The sequence below is a fragment of the Symphalangus syndactylus genome, chromosome 10 (genome assembly GCF_028878055.3).
Source record: "Symphalangus syndactylus isolate Jambi chromosome 10, NHGRI_mSymSyn1-v2.1_pri, whole genome shotgun sequence".
NCBI lineage: Eukaryota > Metazoa > Chordata > Mammalia > Primates > Hylobatidae > Symphalangus > Symphalangus syndactylus.
In genome coordinates this window covers 95,235,460-95,252,349 of record NC_072432.2, presented here as the reverse complement: position 1 = coordinate 95,252,349, position 16,890 = coordinate 95,235,460, and the positions used below count along the sequence as shown (strand labels likewise).

At 38.6% G+C, this 16,890-nt stretch overlaps 1 protein-coding gene across 6 annotated transcripts in view; it reads right to left on the bottom strand.

Annotated features, from left to right (window-relative positions):
- Positions 1–16,890, bottom strand: part of SLC9A9 (solute carrier family 9 member A9) — a 608,568-nt gene that overhangs the window by 97,660 nt on the left and 494,018 nt on the right. For 3 of the 6 annotated variants that reach the window (XM_055295145.2, XM_055295143.2, XM_055295146.2), the window contains one exon: positions 6,836–6,911. In XM_055295145.2, the coding sequence (XP_055151120.2) occupies positions 6,836–6,911 (76 nt within the window). Of the gene's footprint in view, positions 1–6,728; positions 6,916–16,890 lie in introns of all 6 variants that reach the window. The other 3 variants (XM_063610660.1, XM_055295144.2, XM_063610659.1) reach the window with 2 other exon arrangements.

The following is a 16,890-nucleotide window of genomic DNA, read 5'->3' as shown; positions in this document are numbered from 1 at the left end:
CCTCCTGCCTCAGCCTTCCTAGTAGGTAGGACTACAGGTGCATGCTACCATGCTCAGTTAATTTTTTTTTTTGTAGAGATGGGGTCTTGCTACGTTGCCCAGGGTGGTCTCAAACTCTTGGCTCAGCTGATACTCCCGCTTCACCCCCTAAGGTGCTGGGATTACAGGGTTGAGCCACTGAACCCAGCCTCTTTCAGGAAGCTTTAATTCCACTTCACTTAGGTGCTAAGTCAAAGACTTTCTATGAGATTTTTCTACAGCAGCACCTGTAAGGATATGGATGACCAAAAGTCAACCTAAATACCCCAAATAATAATGGTATTCTAGGTATTATTATCCACGGGATGGGAGTGATGGCTGCATTGCAGCCCAATGCAAGCTGGGCTCCTCCCTACAGCCAGCTTCCCAGGAGAAGCAGTGATAATGGCATGTGCATATTCATGTGCGGATGCCATCCGAGAATGCATTTAGGAAGAGCCTTTAGGAAGCTGATTGCTTATGTTTACTTCAAATATTTCGAAATTTTGTTGCTTTCTGAAACTACTTGTGGAGTTATCTTTACATTTTGCAAGTGAGAGCTACCAATGATTTTAATTTATGGCTCTCCTAAAGAGTTCATCCCCCCCATGAAATTCTGATGATGCCAATGTCTTCCTTTCCTATGCTAGGGACCACCTGTGATTTCAAAGGACTTTGTGACCATGAGGTACAAAGCAAGACTTTGTGAGGGTCAACCATGCCTACCCTCAGTACCTAGTATATTGCCTCCACATAGTGGGCAATCAATAAAGTATCCCTTGAACAAAAGATTACTTACATCCTTTGCTATCTCTCCTGCTTGCTACTGAAAGTAAAACACATACCTCCCCTTCAGACAGGTGAGGCTTTTGCTGAACCACCAAAGAAGCCATCAGACTAAAACAACCAATTATACGCTAGGAACACTTAAGAAAATGGCATCACAATCATGTTAAATCTACCAGAACTCACCAGATGGGCCACCTGAACTGGGATCCTTTGATTGCTTAGGTGACACAGCCTGTTCTACTGTTGATGACGAACGCTGGCTCCAAGTCCATCAGTAACCTCGGATGTGCCTTTTTCCTCTCTTGGGCTCAGTTGCCTCATTTATAAAACTGGGATCACAGAACTAACATTCTTTGTTCCTCTGAGAGTTTTTTGTGAAGTAAACTCAAGTCATTCACAAGGCCACAGCAAACTACCCCAATAAATAATTCATGGGCGTTTCAGCCAGTCAGGATAGGGAAAAACTGCAGTACAGGACCATCATTTAAAATGGAAATTGCTGTTCACAATATTCATACCTATGACTTAAAATAAGCATGACTGTGTGGGATATAAAAAATTCTGTCAAGTTTTAGGAGGGGAAGGTTTTTCTTTTTTTTTTCTTTTTTTTTAGTTAAGACTAAAATGCCATTACATTTAAATCTATTAAATACGTGGTTTCCAAGTATCATTTTGAATGCCCCTGATATTTATGTTTGCATTTCCTGAAGTGGATTCCCAGTCTGCCTTAGCCTGTACAAGATGGGGTCTGGTACCTGCCACTTTCCTTGCCAGACTCTTTAGAATGGAAAATGCAAGCATTTTCAGCATCCACACATCCTGCTGTGGGCTTTTCATTTTGTTGGCAATACCTCAGTGCACTCTTCATTCCAACCAGTTAAGGGAATGAAATCTCCATCCATGTGGCTTTATGTAATTCTGTTACTGTGTCAACTTGCCAATCCATTGTTCTTTGCACTTTCTTTACACTTACAAAGTGTTGGCAACCACATAATAAGTCCTTATCTTCAGTTGATGTTGGCATACAGGAAGTGCTAAAAATGATGTTAGGCTGCCCTTTTTATTTTGGAAAGGTCATTCCTATCCTGTGTCATTCACATTTGTGGGGCTAATTTATACACCTGTTTAAGGGGAGAGATGGTAAATGAGAGAATGGAAAGACTCTAGAAAGGAGACAGTCAAGCAACATCCTTAGTCACCTATGAATAAGGCAACATGAGATTCTCATACCAACTGTAACACTGTGAATCCATGCAAATAATTTTATCTGATGTCTTAAAATATGAATAAGGGGGCATCAATTTCTTCGTCTTACTTCCTCATTATGAGAGATTGCTAGTGAGGATGATAGGTGGCTTTACAATTTTGAGTTTGTTACTAATAAAATCAACATGATTGGTGAGATAAGACATATGTATTCAACGTCACTCAGACAGAGAATGGCTTCTAAGCCACAGCCAGGCTTGAATGTGCCAGATCGTTGTACTAATAAAACCTAACAAAGGATGGACCAACCACAGGAAGGAGGGCAGCTCAAGCAATAGGGATTTAAGTCTGCTGTGAGTGGCTATTCCTGTCTAGGGAGTGAGACACTCAGGCTGCGTGTCTACACAGGGTAGCCTGGATGAAAACATTAATATTATCCACTCTGTCTTGCTCTGCTTTCAGACTCACTTAGCAGCCTTCTGATAATTAATTGGATTTTCCTGCTACATCAATGCCTGAAATGAAGGTGCCCTGGATAGAAAATACTGCTTACTTAATTGATTCATTCATTCCTTCAACAAATATTTATTGAGTGTCCACTCTCTGCCAGGCATTGTTCTATGCCCTGAGGACATACCAGGGAATGAAAACAGACCCAATTTCTGTCTATGGAAGGCACATATCCTGGTTGGAGGAAACTATTAAAACAAAGTCCATTCTGTGTCGGGTGGTGGTTAAGTGTTATGGTGAGACAAGTAAAGCAGGAAGGAGGGAGAGAGTTAACTCCTTTTAGACGTTTAGATATAGAGCCAGGAAAGTCTCACCAACAAGTTGAATGAAAGAGGTAAAGGAAGGAAGCAAGCAAATGCCTGAGGGAAGAGCCAGTGCAAGGGCCTGGGTGCAGAAGGGTGCTTGGTGTGCCTGAGGAAGGACAGGGTAGCTGGAGCAGAGTGAGCTGGGGGGAAAGAGTAGGATAGGAGGGGCTCTACGGACCAGACTGTGACTTGAGCCTTCTTATGGGTGAAGAGTATCTCCCCCTGCCCATACCTCCCCCTCCACGATGGGGATATGGTGATTTAGGAATTTGGTGTCTGGTTTGTACTTCTGCCTCCTTTGAGCTTGGCTACAGTGAGTCCATCTCCTATCAGACTGAACCACTCTTGGAGTCTCTGAATATTTAACTTTCTGCCCCTAAAGAGTTGAGGATCTGATTCAGAAGTTGGGGACTCCTTCATGGTGGTGTTCTCTGTGTGACCAACAAAAACCTGTAACCTTGTTATCACACCGATATAGTACCAATAAATGTTCAAGATTTGAGCTCTGGACTGTACCATGTAAGGAGTCCTAATTATTCATTGTTTTAATGGTGACTTTATGAACATAGTGAGACATGAGGATTTACAGGTAGAGTAAGAGATATCATGGACAGAATTGTTTATAATCAAGTTTGTTTAGGTGTCTTGATGGACTTTAGGGTGAGACTAATCAGGGCTTGAATCATGAAATTGATAGTTACTAGCTATGGAAACAAAGTTATTTAAGTTATCTGGGAATTTGTTTCCTCCACATCAAAGAGGGTGGTTGTAAGAATTAAATAAAACAAAAAGAGTAGTTAAATGAAGAGAATTAAATGAATAACATTCCTCACTGCTCAGTAACATTAGTTCCCTTTCTCACCTCCGCATTTCTCAATTTCATCTTTGCACTCCAAAATTTGGAATTGCTGCCCACGTTGAATCATAATGAACCTTAATTAATCATCAGTTTTGGCATCATAGGCTTCTTTCCAACAGGGGAGCCCTGTTGCAGCAGAGGCCAACCCAATCAGTAGTACACTTGTGTTGTTATATCTCTAGACCCTCCCAGCCTCCTACAGAGCTGGGGAGGTGGAATGAAGTAATAAATGTAAAGCACTGAACACAGTGCTTGGCATTGTTCATCCTCATTGAATGTTAAGTTTTATAATTTTTATTCTGTAGTTTTTGGAAAACTTTTAGGGGAAGGTATGTATGTACTACTTATGCTATGAAAAAGAAAAAACAAAACTATGTGAGTGACTGGTTTTATTGATAACAATGGTAAATTAAGAGGGGCTTTCTACCTTTGAGTCTGAATATTAGGCATTAATCGAATATAAACTCGGTGATGTGATTGTTAGTTTTATGGGTCAACCTGGCTAGACTACTCAGTTATTCATTTAAACCCTAACTTAGGTGTCATTGTTAACACCTAAGGTATTTTGTAGATGTGGTTAATATCTGCAATTGACACTAAGTAAAGGAGTTTATCCTCAATACGGTATGTGGGCCTTATGCAATCAGTTGCATGGACTTAACAGCAAAACTTAGGCTTTTCTGAGGAAGAAAGAATTCTGCCTAAGGACTGTAGTATTAGCTCCTGCCTGAATTTCCAGACAGCCTGCTCTGCAAATTTTGGACCTGCCAGCCCCACAACTGCATAAACCAATTCCTTGAAATAAATCTGTATGTATATGATATGTAAAGTACTTCTGCTGGTTCTATTTATTTGAAGAACCCTGACTGATATAGGTGTGTATGAAGTTATATATTCTTCTTTTTCTTTTGTCTAATTATTTGTGATACCTCATTTGCATGATACAATTTTACTGAAATGAAACTTTACAGCTCCAAACTACATAGCCAATTTCTTTCAGCCTCGTGACAATTTCTTTTTGGTCCAGGCCAGCAACCTGATCTCAGGATGAGGGGCTAATCTCTACACTGGTGGTGGCTGGCATAGCCTAACTTATGAAGTTCACAGGACACACTGCCTGGGTTCTGGGTGGACAATAGAATGAACATAAATAACAAATGGATAATTTGCGCTAAAATAACAGATATATTAAGAGGCCACATAGTTGAAACTGTTTGCTTGCTACTCTCTAGGTATAAATTCATTGTCTAAGTGAATATATATTTGTGTAGTGACGGCAGCATAGCAATTTCTAGAATGAATGTGCAGGAGGATAAATTACCATGAGAAGAGATATGACTGAGAGTGTAAATCTGCTTTTATTTTTGCTAGTCTGTCTATAATCATATGGAAATAAACCCCTGATGAAAGTGAGACAAAAACTATGACATCATCTGAATTTAGTGTCACTGCCTTAAGCTAAAAATTTTGATGGGCTCCAACTTTTATTTTCGTGTCTTCAAGTTTTTTTTTCACTTTATTCCTTTTCTTCATTGTAAAGCTTTCCTCATAGCATTGTCAGAATTTGAACAAAAACATCTTTTATCTCATTTCTGATTTACCATGTTCTTTCTGGACATCTCATTGTGTTTACTCTTCAGTCAAATTTTTATAATTTTGAACAAACTGGGTTATCAGATGCTTATAAGCAATGGCAGCGGCAAATTCTGCTTCCAAAGAGAGATCAAACAGGAGCAAAAACCAGCAATAACTTTCTAAGAACTAGCTTTCCTTAGAGAGACCAGAAAGTCTTCAGGTAATTAATGAGATACCAGAACCTTTAAGAAATAATTAATGGCCAAGATGGACTTCTCTCAAGATGGTGGCAACCTACATTTGTCCATAAAACTGAAAACTGAGCAAGAAAGGATATCTGGCCATAGATAACAGAGCTATGAAAAAACAAAACTCTAACCTCAAAAACCCTCTATCTTCCACATCACCATTTAATAATTCTTGGAATGCCTACTTTTGTAAAATTGCTTTTTAATTCTCACATTGTTTTACTTTTGCTTATCTCTGCAATCTTCAATTGGTTTCTCTTCACTTCTTTCTTAATTTTTGCTTTCTATTTTCCAGTCATTCCTCTAATTTGCTTTCCTTTCCTTCCTGTTGTAAATTTCCTATATTTCTCTTGCCTCCTCTTCCCTGTCCATTTTTACCTCTTTTTCTTCACCTATTCTTTGAATTTCCTTACCCTATTCTTAATTCTTCCTCCTCCTCCACTGATCTGTTGTGGCTTTAACCATTTTTGCTTAGGCACTTAAAATCATCCAGTGACTGACATTTTCTCACTGAAAGGAGAGGGATTTGTGGCTGGAAAACTAGCTACGAAGACCCAACACATTCAATTTACAGTGCAGTTCTTTCCTTTCTTCCTTGGAGCTTTTGCCTGGGATTAGAGATGGACCGCTTACTGCAGCTCACAATGGCAAAACACTTCAGGCCTGACTTAGCCCCATGAATCACATGGCAAGGTATATCTGAGCTACTTTGTTTACAGTGATTGCCAGATTTTTAAAATTGCCCTTCACTGGAAAAAGCTTATTCAAGTCTGCCTGGAAAACAAAGCAGTGCTATTTTATGATGAACTCTGATGAACTGGACTCATCTCCTTGGCCCATTTATTTTTGTTCCCTGTCCCAACCCCTTCATTTTTTACAGCATGAAACAAAAACACACAAATGGGTTCCTGGAAGAAGGGTGCAGGAGCTTTGGCTGGGTTACCCTGGCCAGAGGCTGCTGAGGCTGTTCATACAATGCCCTCAATCAAGCAGGTCTATTTGACCAGAAGTAAGAGCTTTACAAAGGGAAGAACAGCAAAACAGCTTCTTCAGGACTATATGATTTTATCAACTGGCATTATTGTCAGGAAAACATTAGATAAATTTGACTCTGAGAAGTTTCACTTTAGCTCTCTGAAACACTTAAGTATGGACTACCCTGCTTTTTATTTTATGAAATCATTCCTTTTTATAAGTTTGGCTGTGAATTCACTTTACCTTTTGGTGTTTCTTGAAGAGCAGGAGTGCACACTTCAACGATTAACAGCTTAAAGTAATTCTCTGCCTGCAGCAGGATCTGTGAGATCGTTATTATCAAAGGATACTTGTGGTCGAAGCCATACCACATTCTGAAGAGCCGAGCACTCTCTGCTTTCGTCGTGTTTTTATCCAAGTTATTTGCTTCCTGGGGAGAAACAATAGAAAAAGGCATTGGGTAAATAGTCAAAAACATTTTAATATAAGAACACGTGTCAAACAAAATTAAATTTAACTACATTTAAAAAAAACCTTTCTAGGTATAGGCATTTTCATCTAAATGGTGAAGCAGTTGCCAGGCAAATTAGCTCATAAATCTTGCTATGTGGATGAGACCCTTTTGGAGTATTTCAACATTTACTTTTCTTAATAATCCCGATTTTATTAAATAGCTAAGAAATGCTATTTTGACATCAATAAAAATGACATTTCTGTCATAGTGCTGTTGTGGGAATTTTACAGTTTACTTCTGTCAAATTTGGATGATATTTATTTATGGATTACCAAAAGGTCAAGGCTAAAGTGAGGATAATAGTCTAATAAGTGTTACGCTATATTTTATTCATTTTGTTTGATAGATTATTACCAAAGGCTATTGGTTGGTTTTTGATATATTTCTGCCTAGATTATGAAGAGTTTTGAAATAGATATTCCTGATGAGAAGATTGCAACAATTGAATGTGCTTGTCTATCTCTTTTTTTCTTTCCCACAAGGGCCATAAAGGGTGAGAGGATGATAAAGAATTAAAGACAAAAAAGGAAGAGAAAGTGTTTGATGGGTGTTTTTGTGAGAGAAGGTGATGAAATGTGGAAAAAAAAGGAAAGAAAGTGAATTTTTTTTGTGAGCTTTGGAGACAGATAGTAAGATGTAAGGAGGGTACACAGTGGCATTTTTACTGTATTCCATTTTGTGTGTTAAGAGAATTTCAATCAGTTGTAATTATCCTCGTCATTAAAAGCATTTATATATCTTAATGTGGGCTTTGTTGCTATGTCTGGACCCACAGTTTTCATGCCCAAATTGTGTCATAAGTTGCAGTCCAGTAGTAATATGAATAGTCTTCTGAGGATATAATGACCCATGGAAGACAATGGAAGTCGACTGGACGCTCCACAGCCAGCCCTTAGATGAGCTCAAATTGATTTGCTTTTATTTTTTTTTTTTTTGTCCTTTTCTAGCCAGTTCCATCATTGGTTAATGATAAATAGCTGGACACAAAAGGCTGTGTTCTACCCCGGGAAACATACGTGTACCAGTAGATGCTGCTGTTCTATCCCCCACAAATGAAATGGAACTACAAGAAAGCAAAGTGTGCTTCACCTTTAGTCAGCCATTTATCCTTTGTTTAGAATGGCCGAGGCAGAGACTCACAATGAAATTAAAACCCAAACTATTCATTGTCTTTTTCACTGATTGTCTTAAGATTTCTGATTTTTCAAGCCTTGCGTTTTTCCAAACAGTGTCCCCTAGAGTATCACTGTTCACTTGATGTTGATGGAAATCTTGTGCTAATCATTCAGGAAAGGATGGGGTCTACAGTGTTAAATAGGTTTCTTAAATGGAGGACTTCTCATTCATTGCAGCACTATTCACAATAGCAAAGACATAGAAGTAACCTAAATGCCCACCAATGGTAGACAAGATAAAGAAAATGTGGTACATATATACCCTGGAATAATATGCACTCATAAAAAGGAATGAGATTATGTCTTTTGCAGGAACATGGATGGAGCTGGAGGCTATTATCCTTATTAAACTAATGGCAGGAAGAGAAAACCAAATACCACATGTTCTTACTTATAAGTGGAAGCTAAATGATGAGAACACATGGACACAAAGATGGAAACAATACACACTAGGGCCCACCTGAGGGTGGAAGGAGGGAGAGGTCATAAAAAATAACTATTGGTACTAGACTTAGTATCTGGGAGATGAAACAGTCTATAGCACAAACCCCTGTGACACAAGTTTACCTATATAACAAACCTGCACATGTATACTTGAACCTAAAATAAAAGTTAAAAAAGAAAGGAAAATGTAGAACTTCTCAGTCTTTCATTTATAAATGAGCATTGCAAATCTTCAACAGAAAGTGTGTCTCAAAGTTACTTGGCCATGGAATCTATTCCCATTCCCAGTCTCTACTGTGGGACACTGATGATCTTTTCCTGGACATTAGAGTTCCACAGGTCTGTATTTTCTGATAGGGCTGGAGTGCCGTGCCTTGTTATCTATAGTCAGAATTTACACATATTTCCTCAAGAAAGGAAACCAGGGTGTCTGGTTCAATTTCTATCCTTCCCTATACCTTTCTCAAAGCATTTCAACCCCAGCAAAGGTATCAGATTTGCAAAATCACTGTTGCACACAGTGTTTTCTTCATCATCCTCAAACATCTGCAAATTGTTTCTGAGCCACTGTTTCTCAACAGCATATTGGGGTTCATATGGCAAAGCAAAACCGCTCATGTTGAGCTAAACTAGTTATGAAAAGCTCAGGGCCAAGGGTGGGGACTTTCCTTTTTTCCCACCCTTTAAGAATAAGGATACACAGCTTTTTCTCCATCAACAATCATAGGTAATTTTTGATAGTGGATAATATCTACTGATGACTAGAAAGTCATTTAAAAAGCTGATAAAAAGGAATGAGAGCAAATTCCCATTTTTTGTTCGTTTTTAATGTTAAGGGTGGGCAGTGTTGTGGTGAGCTATACTGGCAATCAGGGGCCGGGATTCTGGCAGCCAGTCTGCAGCACTGCAGCTGAATGATGTTCCCAATAATGATGGTCTCAAGCTATTGAATGCCCATTAACTCCCAGGCAGAATGCTAGTCACATTATCCAGTCATTAATTTTTTCAGTCATTATTTTTTCAATTCTCACTCTATCAAGGTAGGTTGCATTGCACCTATTTTGCACATAGGGATTTTAGAGAGTCTTAGAGAAGGAAAGAAATGAGTTCAAAGTCACACAACTAGAAGGTAAGTCTAGGACTGCTGGACTCCAAAGAGAATGCTTTTCTTCAAGTGTCTAATTCAGCCTTTAATTCAAAAGCACAGACATTCTATTAACAGACTACGTAACTTCGATGGGCTGCAGTTTCCTTGTCTGTAGAATGAATTGAGGAAATTGGACTGGCTGGTCTCTTAGGTCCTAATCATATGGAAAAGACTTTTTATTAGTGACAATAGTAATAGCTATACTTCTTGAACACTTACCATATGCCAGACACTATTCTAAGTACTTTTCATATATTAACACTTCAGATTCTTGTGATTATTTGATGAAGTGTGGCCTATTATTATTCCTATTTTACAGATGAGGAAACTGATGTAACTGGGATACATATAGGTTTCCAAGAATACTGAGGCCCCTAAGCAGGCAAGATTCCTCTTATCTAGATGGGGCCCCAGGAAACAAGTGGAGAGCAAACTAGTGCAAAAGGGGAAGTCAGAGCAATGGAATGCTCCTCCTGCAGGCTGAGCTACAGCAGGTATACATACCCCAAAACATAATGAAAATGTAGGGCTCCCCTCAGCTGGGTGAACTGCCAATGGCTTTGAAAATGTCCCCATAGAAACTTAACTTTAGTGTTAGGAATTTCTTTAGACTTCTAGATACTGGTTTCAAGGTTTCCCAAGGTCTTAGAAATCCTCTCTTTTTCTCCTTTTCCTCTGCTTTTTATTTCCCGAGGGGAAAATATCAGAACTCATATGCACTTCTGAAAGAGCTTATACTCTATTTTTGGCAAACCTTCCAGGGATGTTTATGGTCGGCTGATGGGAGCAACATACATTAGGTAGTATTTCGGAAAAATATTAACACATGCAATCTCTTTTTAAAAAACCTTCATTTTATGTGGGTCACTGGAGATGTTATTCATTTAAATACTTCTTTGTGAGGAATAAACTTGGATCTAATTAGAATAAAACATCTGTGAAATATGTTTTCCCAGGTGGGGAAAATACCACCAATGACCCAGCATTGACATTTATACCGATCCTAGATAAAATGTTCAGAATATGTCTTAAATATCTTTTGGCCCAGTTCTGGATCCATTCGTTTATTTCTCTGAAGTTATTGATGACTTAATAACTTGGTTATGAAAGGCCATCAGTAAATGAGTAGAAATAAATGAATTAGTCTAGTGTATGCTCTGCTTGTGCACTGAGGGTTGAAGATAAATGTGCTAAGGGAAGGCTGGCCTTTGAAATCACCCTGGAACAGGGAAGGTATCTGATGAGGCAGCACAGAGAGCCAGCCCACGGGAGGGTCCAGATGGGCAGCGGACAGCAGGTAGCATCAATCTATCTGGATTCTTCTGAAGCAGAGATCAGCTCACACCTCAAGGACAATAGATGTGAGCAGTCATCACAAGTCGAATCTGGAACTTGATGGTATTTTTCTTATCATTAGCAATATTTCTTCTCTTTCGAGGATCTTTATTCCAGAGGGGATGTGGTGTGCATGTTAGAACAAGCACAGGCTCCAGAAACTGAAGACCAAGATTTGAGTTTAGTTACAACATTTTAGTAATAATACTATTACTAATGACGCCAACTCTGAGCCTCATGTTTCACAGCTATAAATGGGAACTGGTGAGTCAAGCATGTTGAATCTCAACTTTTATTTAACTAGATACTCTAAGCAGCAGAATATTTGATACATGGGGATTTTCTGGCTCTTTTATTAACCTCTTTTTTTCTGGGGAAATTTTAAAAATGACTGGGCCATTTGATATCTTTTTCTCCTTAAATAAGGCAATAGACCAGAGGTTGGGAAGTGACAGAATAGCAGGCAGTGGGTAGTTTTCTTTTAGGTGATCCCCTAATACTTAACACCCTCTAGAGAGAGAGCAACAGAAAAATTATGATGGTACTCTGTTTCGTGCTTATTTGAACCCCTGAGAGAAAACAAAAGGTTCTGGCAAGAAATCTGTGAAAAACAGACACCAAAGCAAAAGGGACTGTTTATTGTATTAACTTTGATGAAAAAGAACTAGGCAAATGTAAATACATTCCTCCGTCAATATTCAAATATGAGGACTTTGCTAAGTGAACTGGATGAACTCTGCTTTGGGATAATCATATGGGATTGCTCCTCATTTCAGGGGGATTCAGTGGATTAAGTGAGAGAGGGAGGATTTTCCTTTCTATTTCTCAAGATTTCATATTCATTATTAATGTCAGTGAAAGTTGCACCAACTGATAACAAAGACAAATAATTATCATAATAAATCTGCAGCCAAGGCAATTAGGCAGGAGAAGGAAATAAAGGGTATTCAATTAGGAAAACAGGAAGTCAAATTGTCCCTGTTTGCAGATGACATGATTGTATATCTAGAAAATCCCACTGTCTCAGCCCAAAATCTCCTTAAGCTGATAAGCAACTTAAGCAAAGTCTCAGGATACAAAATCAATGTACAAAAATCACAAGCATTCTTATACACCAATAACAGACAAACAGAGAGCCAAATCATGAGTGAACTCCCATTCACAACTGCTTCAAAGAGAATAAAATACCTAGGAATCCAACTTACAGGGGATGTGAAGGACCTCTTCAAGGAGAACTACAAACCACTGCTCAATGAAATAAAAGAGGATACAAACAAATGGAAGAACATTCCATGCTCATGGGTTGGAATAATCAATATCGTGAAAATGGCCATACTGCCCAAGGTAATTTATAGATTCAATGCCATCCCCATCAAGCTACCAAGGACTTTCTTCACAGAATTGGAAAAAACTACTTTAAAGTTCATATGGAACCAAAAAAGAGCCCGCATCGCCAAGTCAATCCTAACCTGAAAGAAGAAAGCTGGAGGCATCACGCTACCTGACTTCAAACTATACTGCAAGGTTATAGATCAATGGAACAGAACAGAGCCCTCAGAAATGATGCCACATATCCACAACTATCTGATCTTTGACAAACCTGACAAAAACAAGCAATGGGGAAAGGATTCCCTATTTAATAAATGGTGCTGGGAAATCTGTCTAGCCATACGTAGAAAGCTGAAACTGGATCCCTTCCTTACACCTTATACAAAAATTAATTCAAGATGGATTACAGACTTACATGTTAGACCTAAAACCATAAAAACCCTAGAAGAAAACCTAGGCATTACCATTCAGGACATAGGCATGGGCAAGGACTTCATGTCTAAAACACCAAAAGCAATGGCAACAAAAGCCAAAATTGACAAATGGGATGTAATTAAACTATAGAGCTTCTGCACAGCAAATGAAACTACCATCAGAGTGAACAGGCAACCTACAGAATGGGAGAAAATTTTTGCAATCTACTCATCTGACAGAGGGCTAATATCCAGAATCTACAATGAACTCAAACAAATTTACAAGAAAAAAACAAACAATCCCATCAAAAAGTGGGTGAAGGACATGAACAGACACTTCTCAAAAGAAGACATTTATGCAGCCAAAAAACACATGAAAAAATGCTCATCATCACTGGCCATCAGAGAAATGCAAATCAAAACCACAATGAGATACCATCTCACACCAGTTAGAATGGCCATCATTAAAAAGTCAGGAAACAACAGATGCTGGAGAGGATGTGGAGAAATAGGAACATGTTGGTGGGACTGTAAACTAGTTCAACCATGGTGGAAGTCAGTGTGGTGATTCCTCAGGGATCTAGAACTAGAAATACCATTTGACCCAGCCATCCCATTACTGGGTATATACCCAAAAGACTATAAATCATGCTGCTATAAAGACACATGCACACGTATGTTTATTGCGGCACTATTCACAATAGCAAAGACTTGGAACCAACCCAAATGTCCAACAACGATAGACTGGATTAAGAAAATGTGGTACATATACACCATAGAATACTATGCAGCTATAAAAATGATGAGTTCATGTCCTTTGTAGGGACATGGATGAAGCTGGAAACCATCATTCTCAGCAAACTATCACAAGGACAAGAAACCAAACACAACATGTTCTCACTCATAGGTGGGAATTGAACAATGAGAACACATGGACACAGGAAGGGGAACATCACACTCTGGGGACTGTTGTGGGGTGGGGGGAGTGGGGATGGACAGCATTAGGGGATATACCTAATGCTAAATGACGAGTTAAAGGGTGCAGCATACCAACATGGCACATGTATACATATGTAACAAACCTGCACATTGTGCATATGTACCCTAAAACTTAAAGTATAATAAAAAAAAATCTGCAGAGCTGTTTATGGGCTCCAAGGCACTTTTTAAGATAGTACATGTGAATAGAATTTGTTATCAATACGTTCGCCCTACTGTCTCCTTCCAAATTGGAGTATATTTGTATAACAATTTCAAATCCATTGCCTTGATTTTCTAATTACCAAGGACAGGATCAGATTCCATGCTTCTAAAGAGAAAGAATTCTGGGTTCTGAAGTGGGTACACAGTATATAATTAAGGGGCAAATAGAAATATTTTTTTCAAATTTACATTTTAAAAGGTGAATCATTAATTCTTAGCCTCTGCATAGAAAGCACTTTATAAAAATATTCTCACCTTCCCAATGCCCAGTTAAATTCATAAATGTTACCAGGAAGATAGAGTCAGAAAATACATGCCTAGAGAGAAAAAAACTGAGACAACTAGCCACAGACGGATAAAACTGTTAAGATGACACAGAGATCTCACAGACAGACTACCAGATGGGCTTGGCTCGTGCTTTAGCTACAAAGAAAGGGCTTGGTCCAGGTAACTCTGTCTGTATAGTAGATCCAAGTTAATCCAGAGGTAAATAAATTCTTTGGTTCAGGAAAATAGAGTATGATATTATGGTGGTCTTAAAGTGTATATCTATGCATTCTTTGATATTTTTTCCTTTAAAACATGGAACTTACCTAGAGGTAGAAAGTAGAATTGTGGTTACCAGAGGCTGGGAAGCGTAGTTGGGAGGGGAGGATAGAGAGAGGTTAATAGGTACAAAATTACAGCTAGATAGGAAGAATAAGTTCTAGTGTTCTGCAGCACTGTGGGGTGAATGTAGTTAACAATAATTCACGGCATAATTTCAAATAGCTAGAAGAGAGGATTTTAAATGTTCCTAATACAAAGAAATGAGAAACGTTTGAGGTAATGGCTATGCTAATTACCTTGACTTGATCATTACATATTGTATACATGTATCAAATTATCATTCTGTACCCTATAAGTATGTACAATTATTACATGCCAATTAAAAATTTTAAAATTAAAAAAAATCTCTTTGAAGGAGAAAAAAAGATGGGGCCTAATTTCTCTTCCTGTTGGGTGTGGCTCGTACTTAATGGCTCATTTTTAATAAATAGAATATAGCAGAAATGATGGTGTGTCATATCCAAGAGTAGGTCATAAAAAGGCATTGTGGCTTTCTTTTTTGCTGTCTCTCTTGGACCACGTGCTCTAAGAAAAGTTGGCTGCCCTGTTGTGAGGATGCTCAAGAAGCTCTGTGGAGAGATCCATGTGGAAAGGAATTAAGTATGCCTGCCAATGGCCAGTAAGGGACAGAGGCCTTCTGCCAACATGGAAGCGAATCCTCTAGGCCCAGTCCAGCCTTCAGATGATTCTAACTTTAGCTGACATCTTGACTGCAACCTCATGGAAGACCTTGCATCAGAAACACTCAGTTAAGTTGCTTTCCAATTCCTGATCCACAGAAACTTTGAGATAATAAATGTGGGTTGTTTTAAGCCACTATATTTTAGGATAATTTTTTATGCAGCAATAGAAAATTAATACAATGATATACTGGAATAATAAATTCTAGATGTGAAAGGTATTGAAATATGATTTGGAAAGAGATAATAAAATGTTGAGGCCTGCAACTGCATAGCTCTTTACAGTTTATGAAGTGTTTTCACAAAAGTAACATTTGTGGTATAAAAGACATATGTTCCCTCTTAAAAGTATATCAAAAACTATCCTGGGTCCAATATACCCATCTTACAGATTGAAGATTAAATACAAAGACAAAAAATGATGGACCAACTTAGAGGAGGAAGTTCACAGCATCTCACTGTACCTGCTTCATCGTATTCTTAACTAACGCCTGACATATATCATAATTCAGTTGGTGTGATAACTCTTTTATATACATGCACACAAGCATATGCACGCGTGCGCACATGCACACACACACCCTAACAAATAATTTTCCTGGAACAAGAAGATCCTGGTTCATGCTAATAACAAAACCCAGAGCCACTACTGCCATAGTAAAGATAAGAGTCTCATGTTTAGATTTGTGATTCCATTATTTAGCATTTTGTATGTGTCTACAAACAAAAGAAAACAATGTATCTCCCTACAAAACCACTTCAATATCACTTTCACAATGACTAGCCATGATAGAATAACTGGATCATAAACATACGATAGGATTCAGATATTGGATAATTGGCAGCAAAGGACTGTGATCCTTGAAAGAAGGGAAGAAATGAGGTGAGCCCTCTACTCTCCTTGACTTGCTGCCTATAAGTCATTCCCTTGAAGGTAAGGAGATAAAAAGTTCAAGCAGAGAACAGCAGTCTCACTGAGTCGAAGAGCTAGAGATGGGAATTAGGGTACTGCTGGTGTGGCTGTGTACAGAGAGGAGGAAACTGCACAGAGAGGACACCCAGAAGTCTGTGGAGATATTTCCCTTATGTGCTTGGCTTGGTTGAACACTGACCCGTACATGTACAGGTTGAGGTTCACAAAGGCTTGCAGGGAGAAACTCCTGTGAAATTGAGAAATAAATGGAGAGATTAAGATCACATAGTGCTAGGAAACGCTGCAGTTTTGTCCAGCTAAAGCCAAAAGTCAGCTATTCTATTGATACCTCAGAAAAAAGCATGTTTTATGAGTAAGGACAATGTTCTAGAATAATGACCATGCCCTAAAACCGAGGATGAAATGAAAATATATCAAGGAAGGCAAGCATAGAACTAAGGCTTACAAGATTTTAATGGCTTGACTGAATAAAATTCAGCAACCTTTATAGAATACTCCACACTCCATTCAATGTAATATTCATAATGCCTAGCATATCATAACAACTGCTAGACATGGGAGGAAGCAGTAAGGCATGACCTGCAGCCAGAAGAAAGGTAACCTATAGAAACAGAACTTGAAA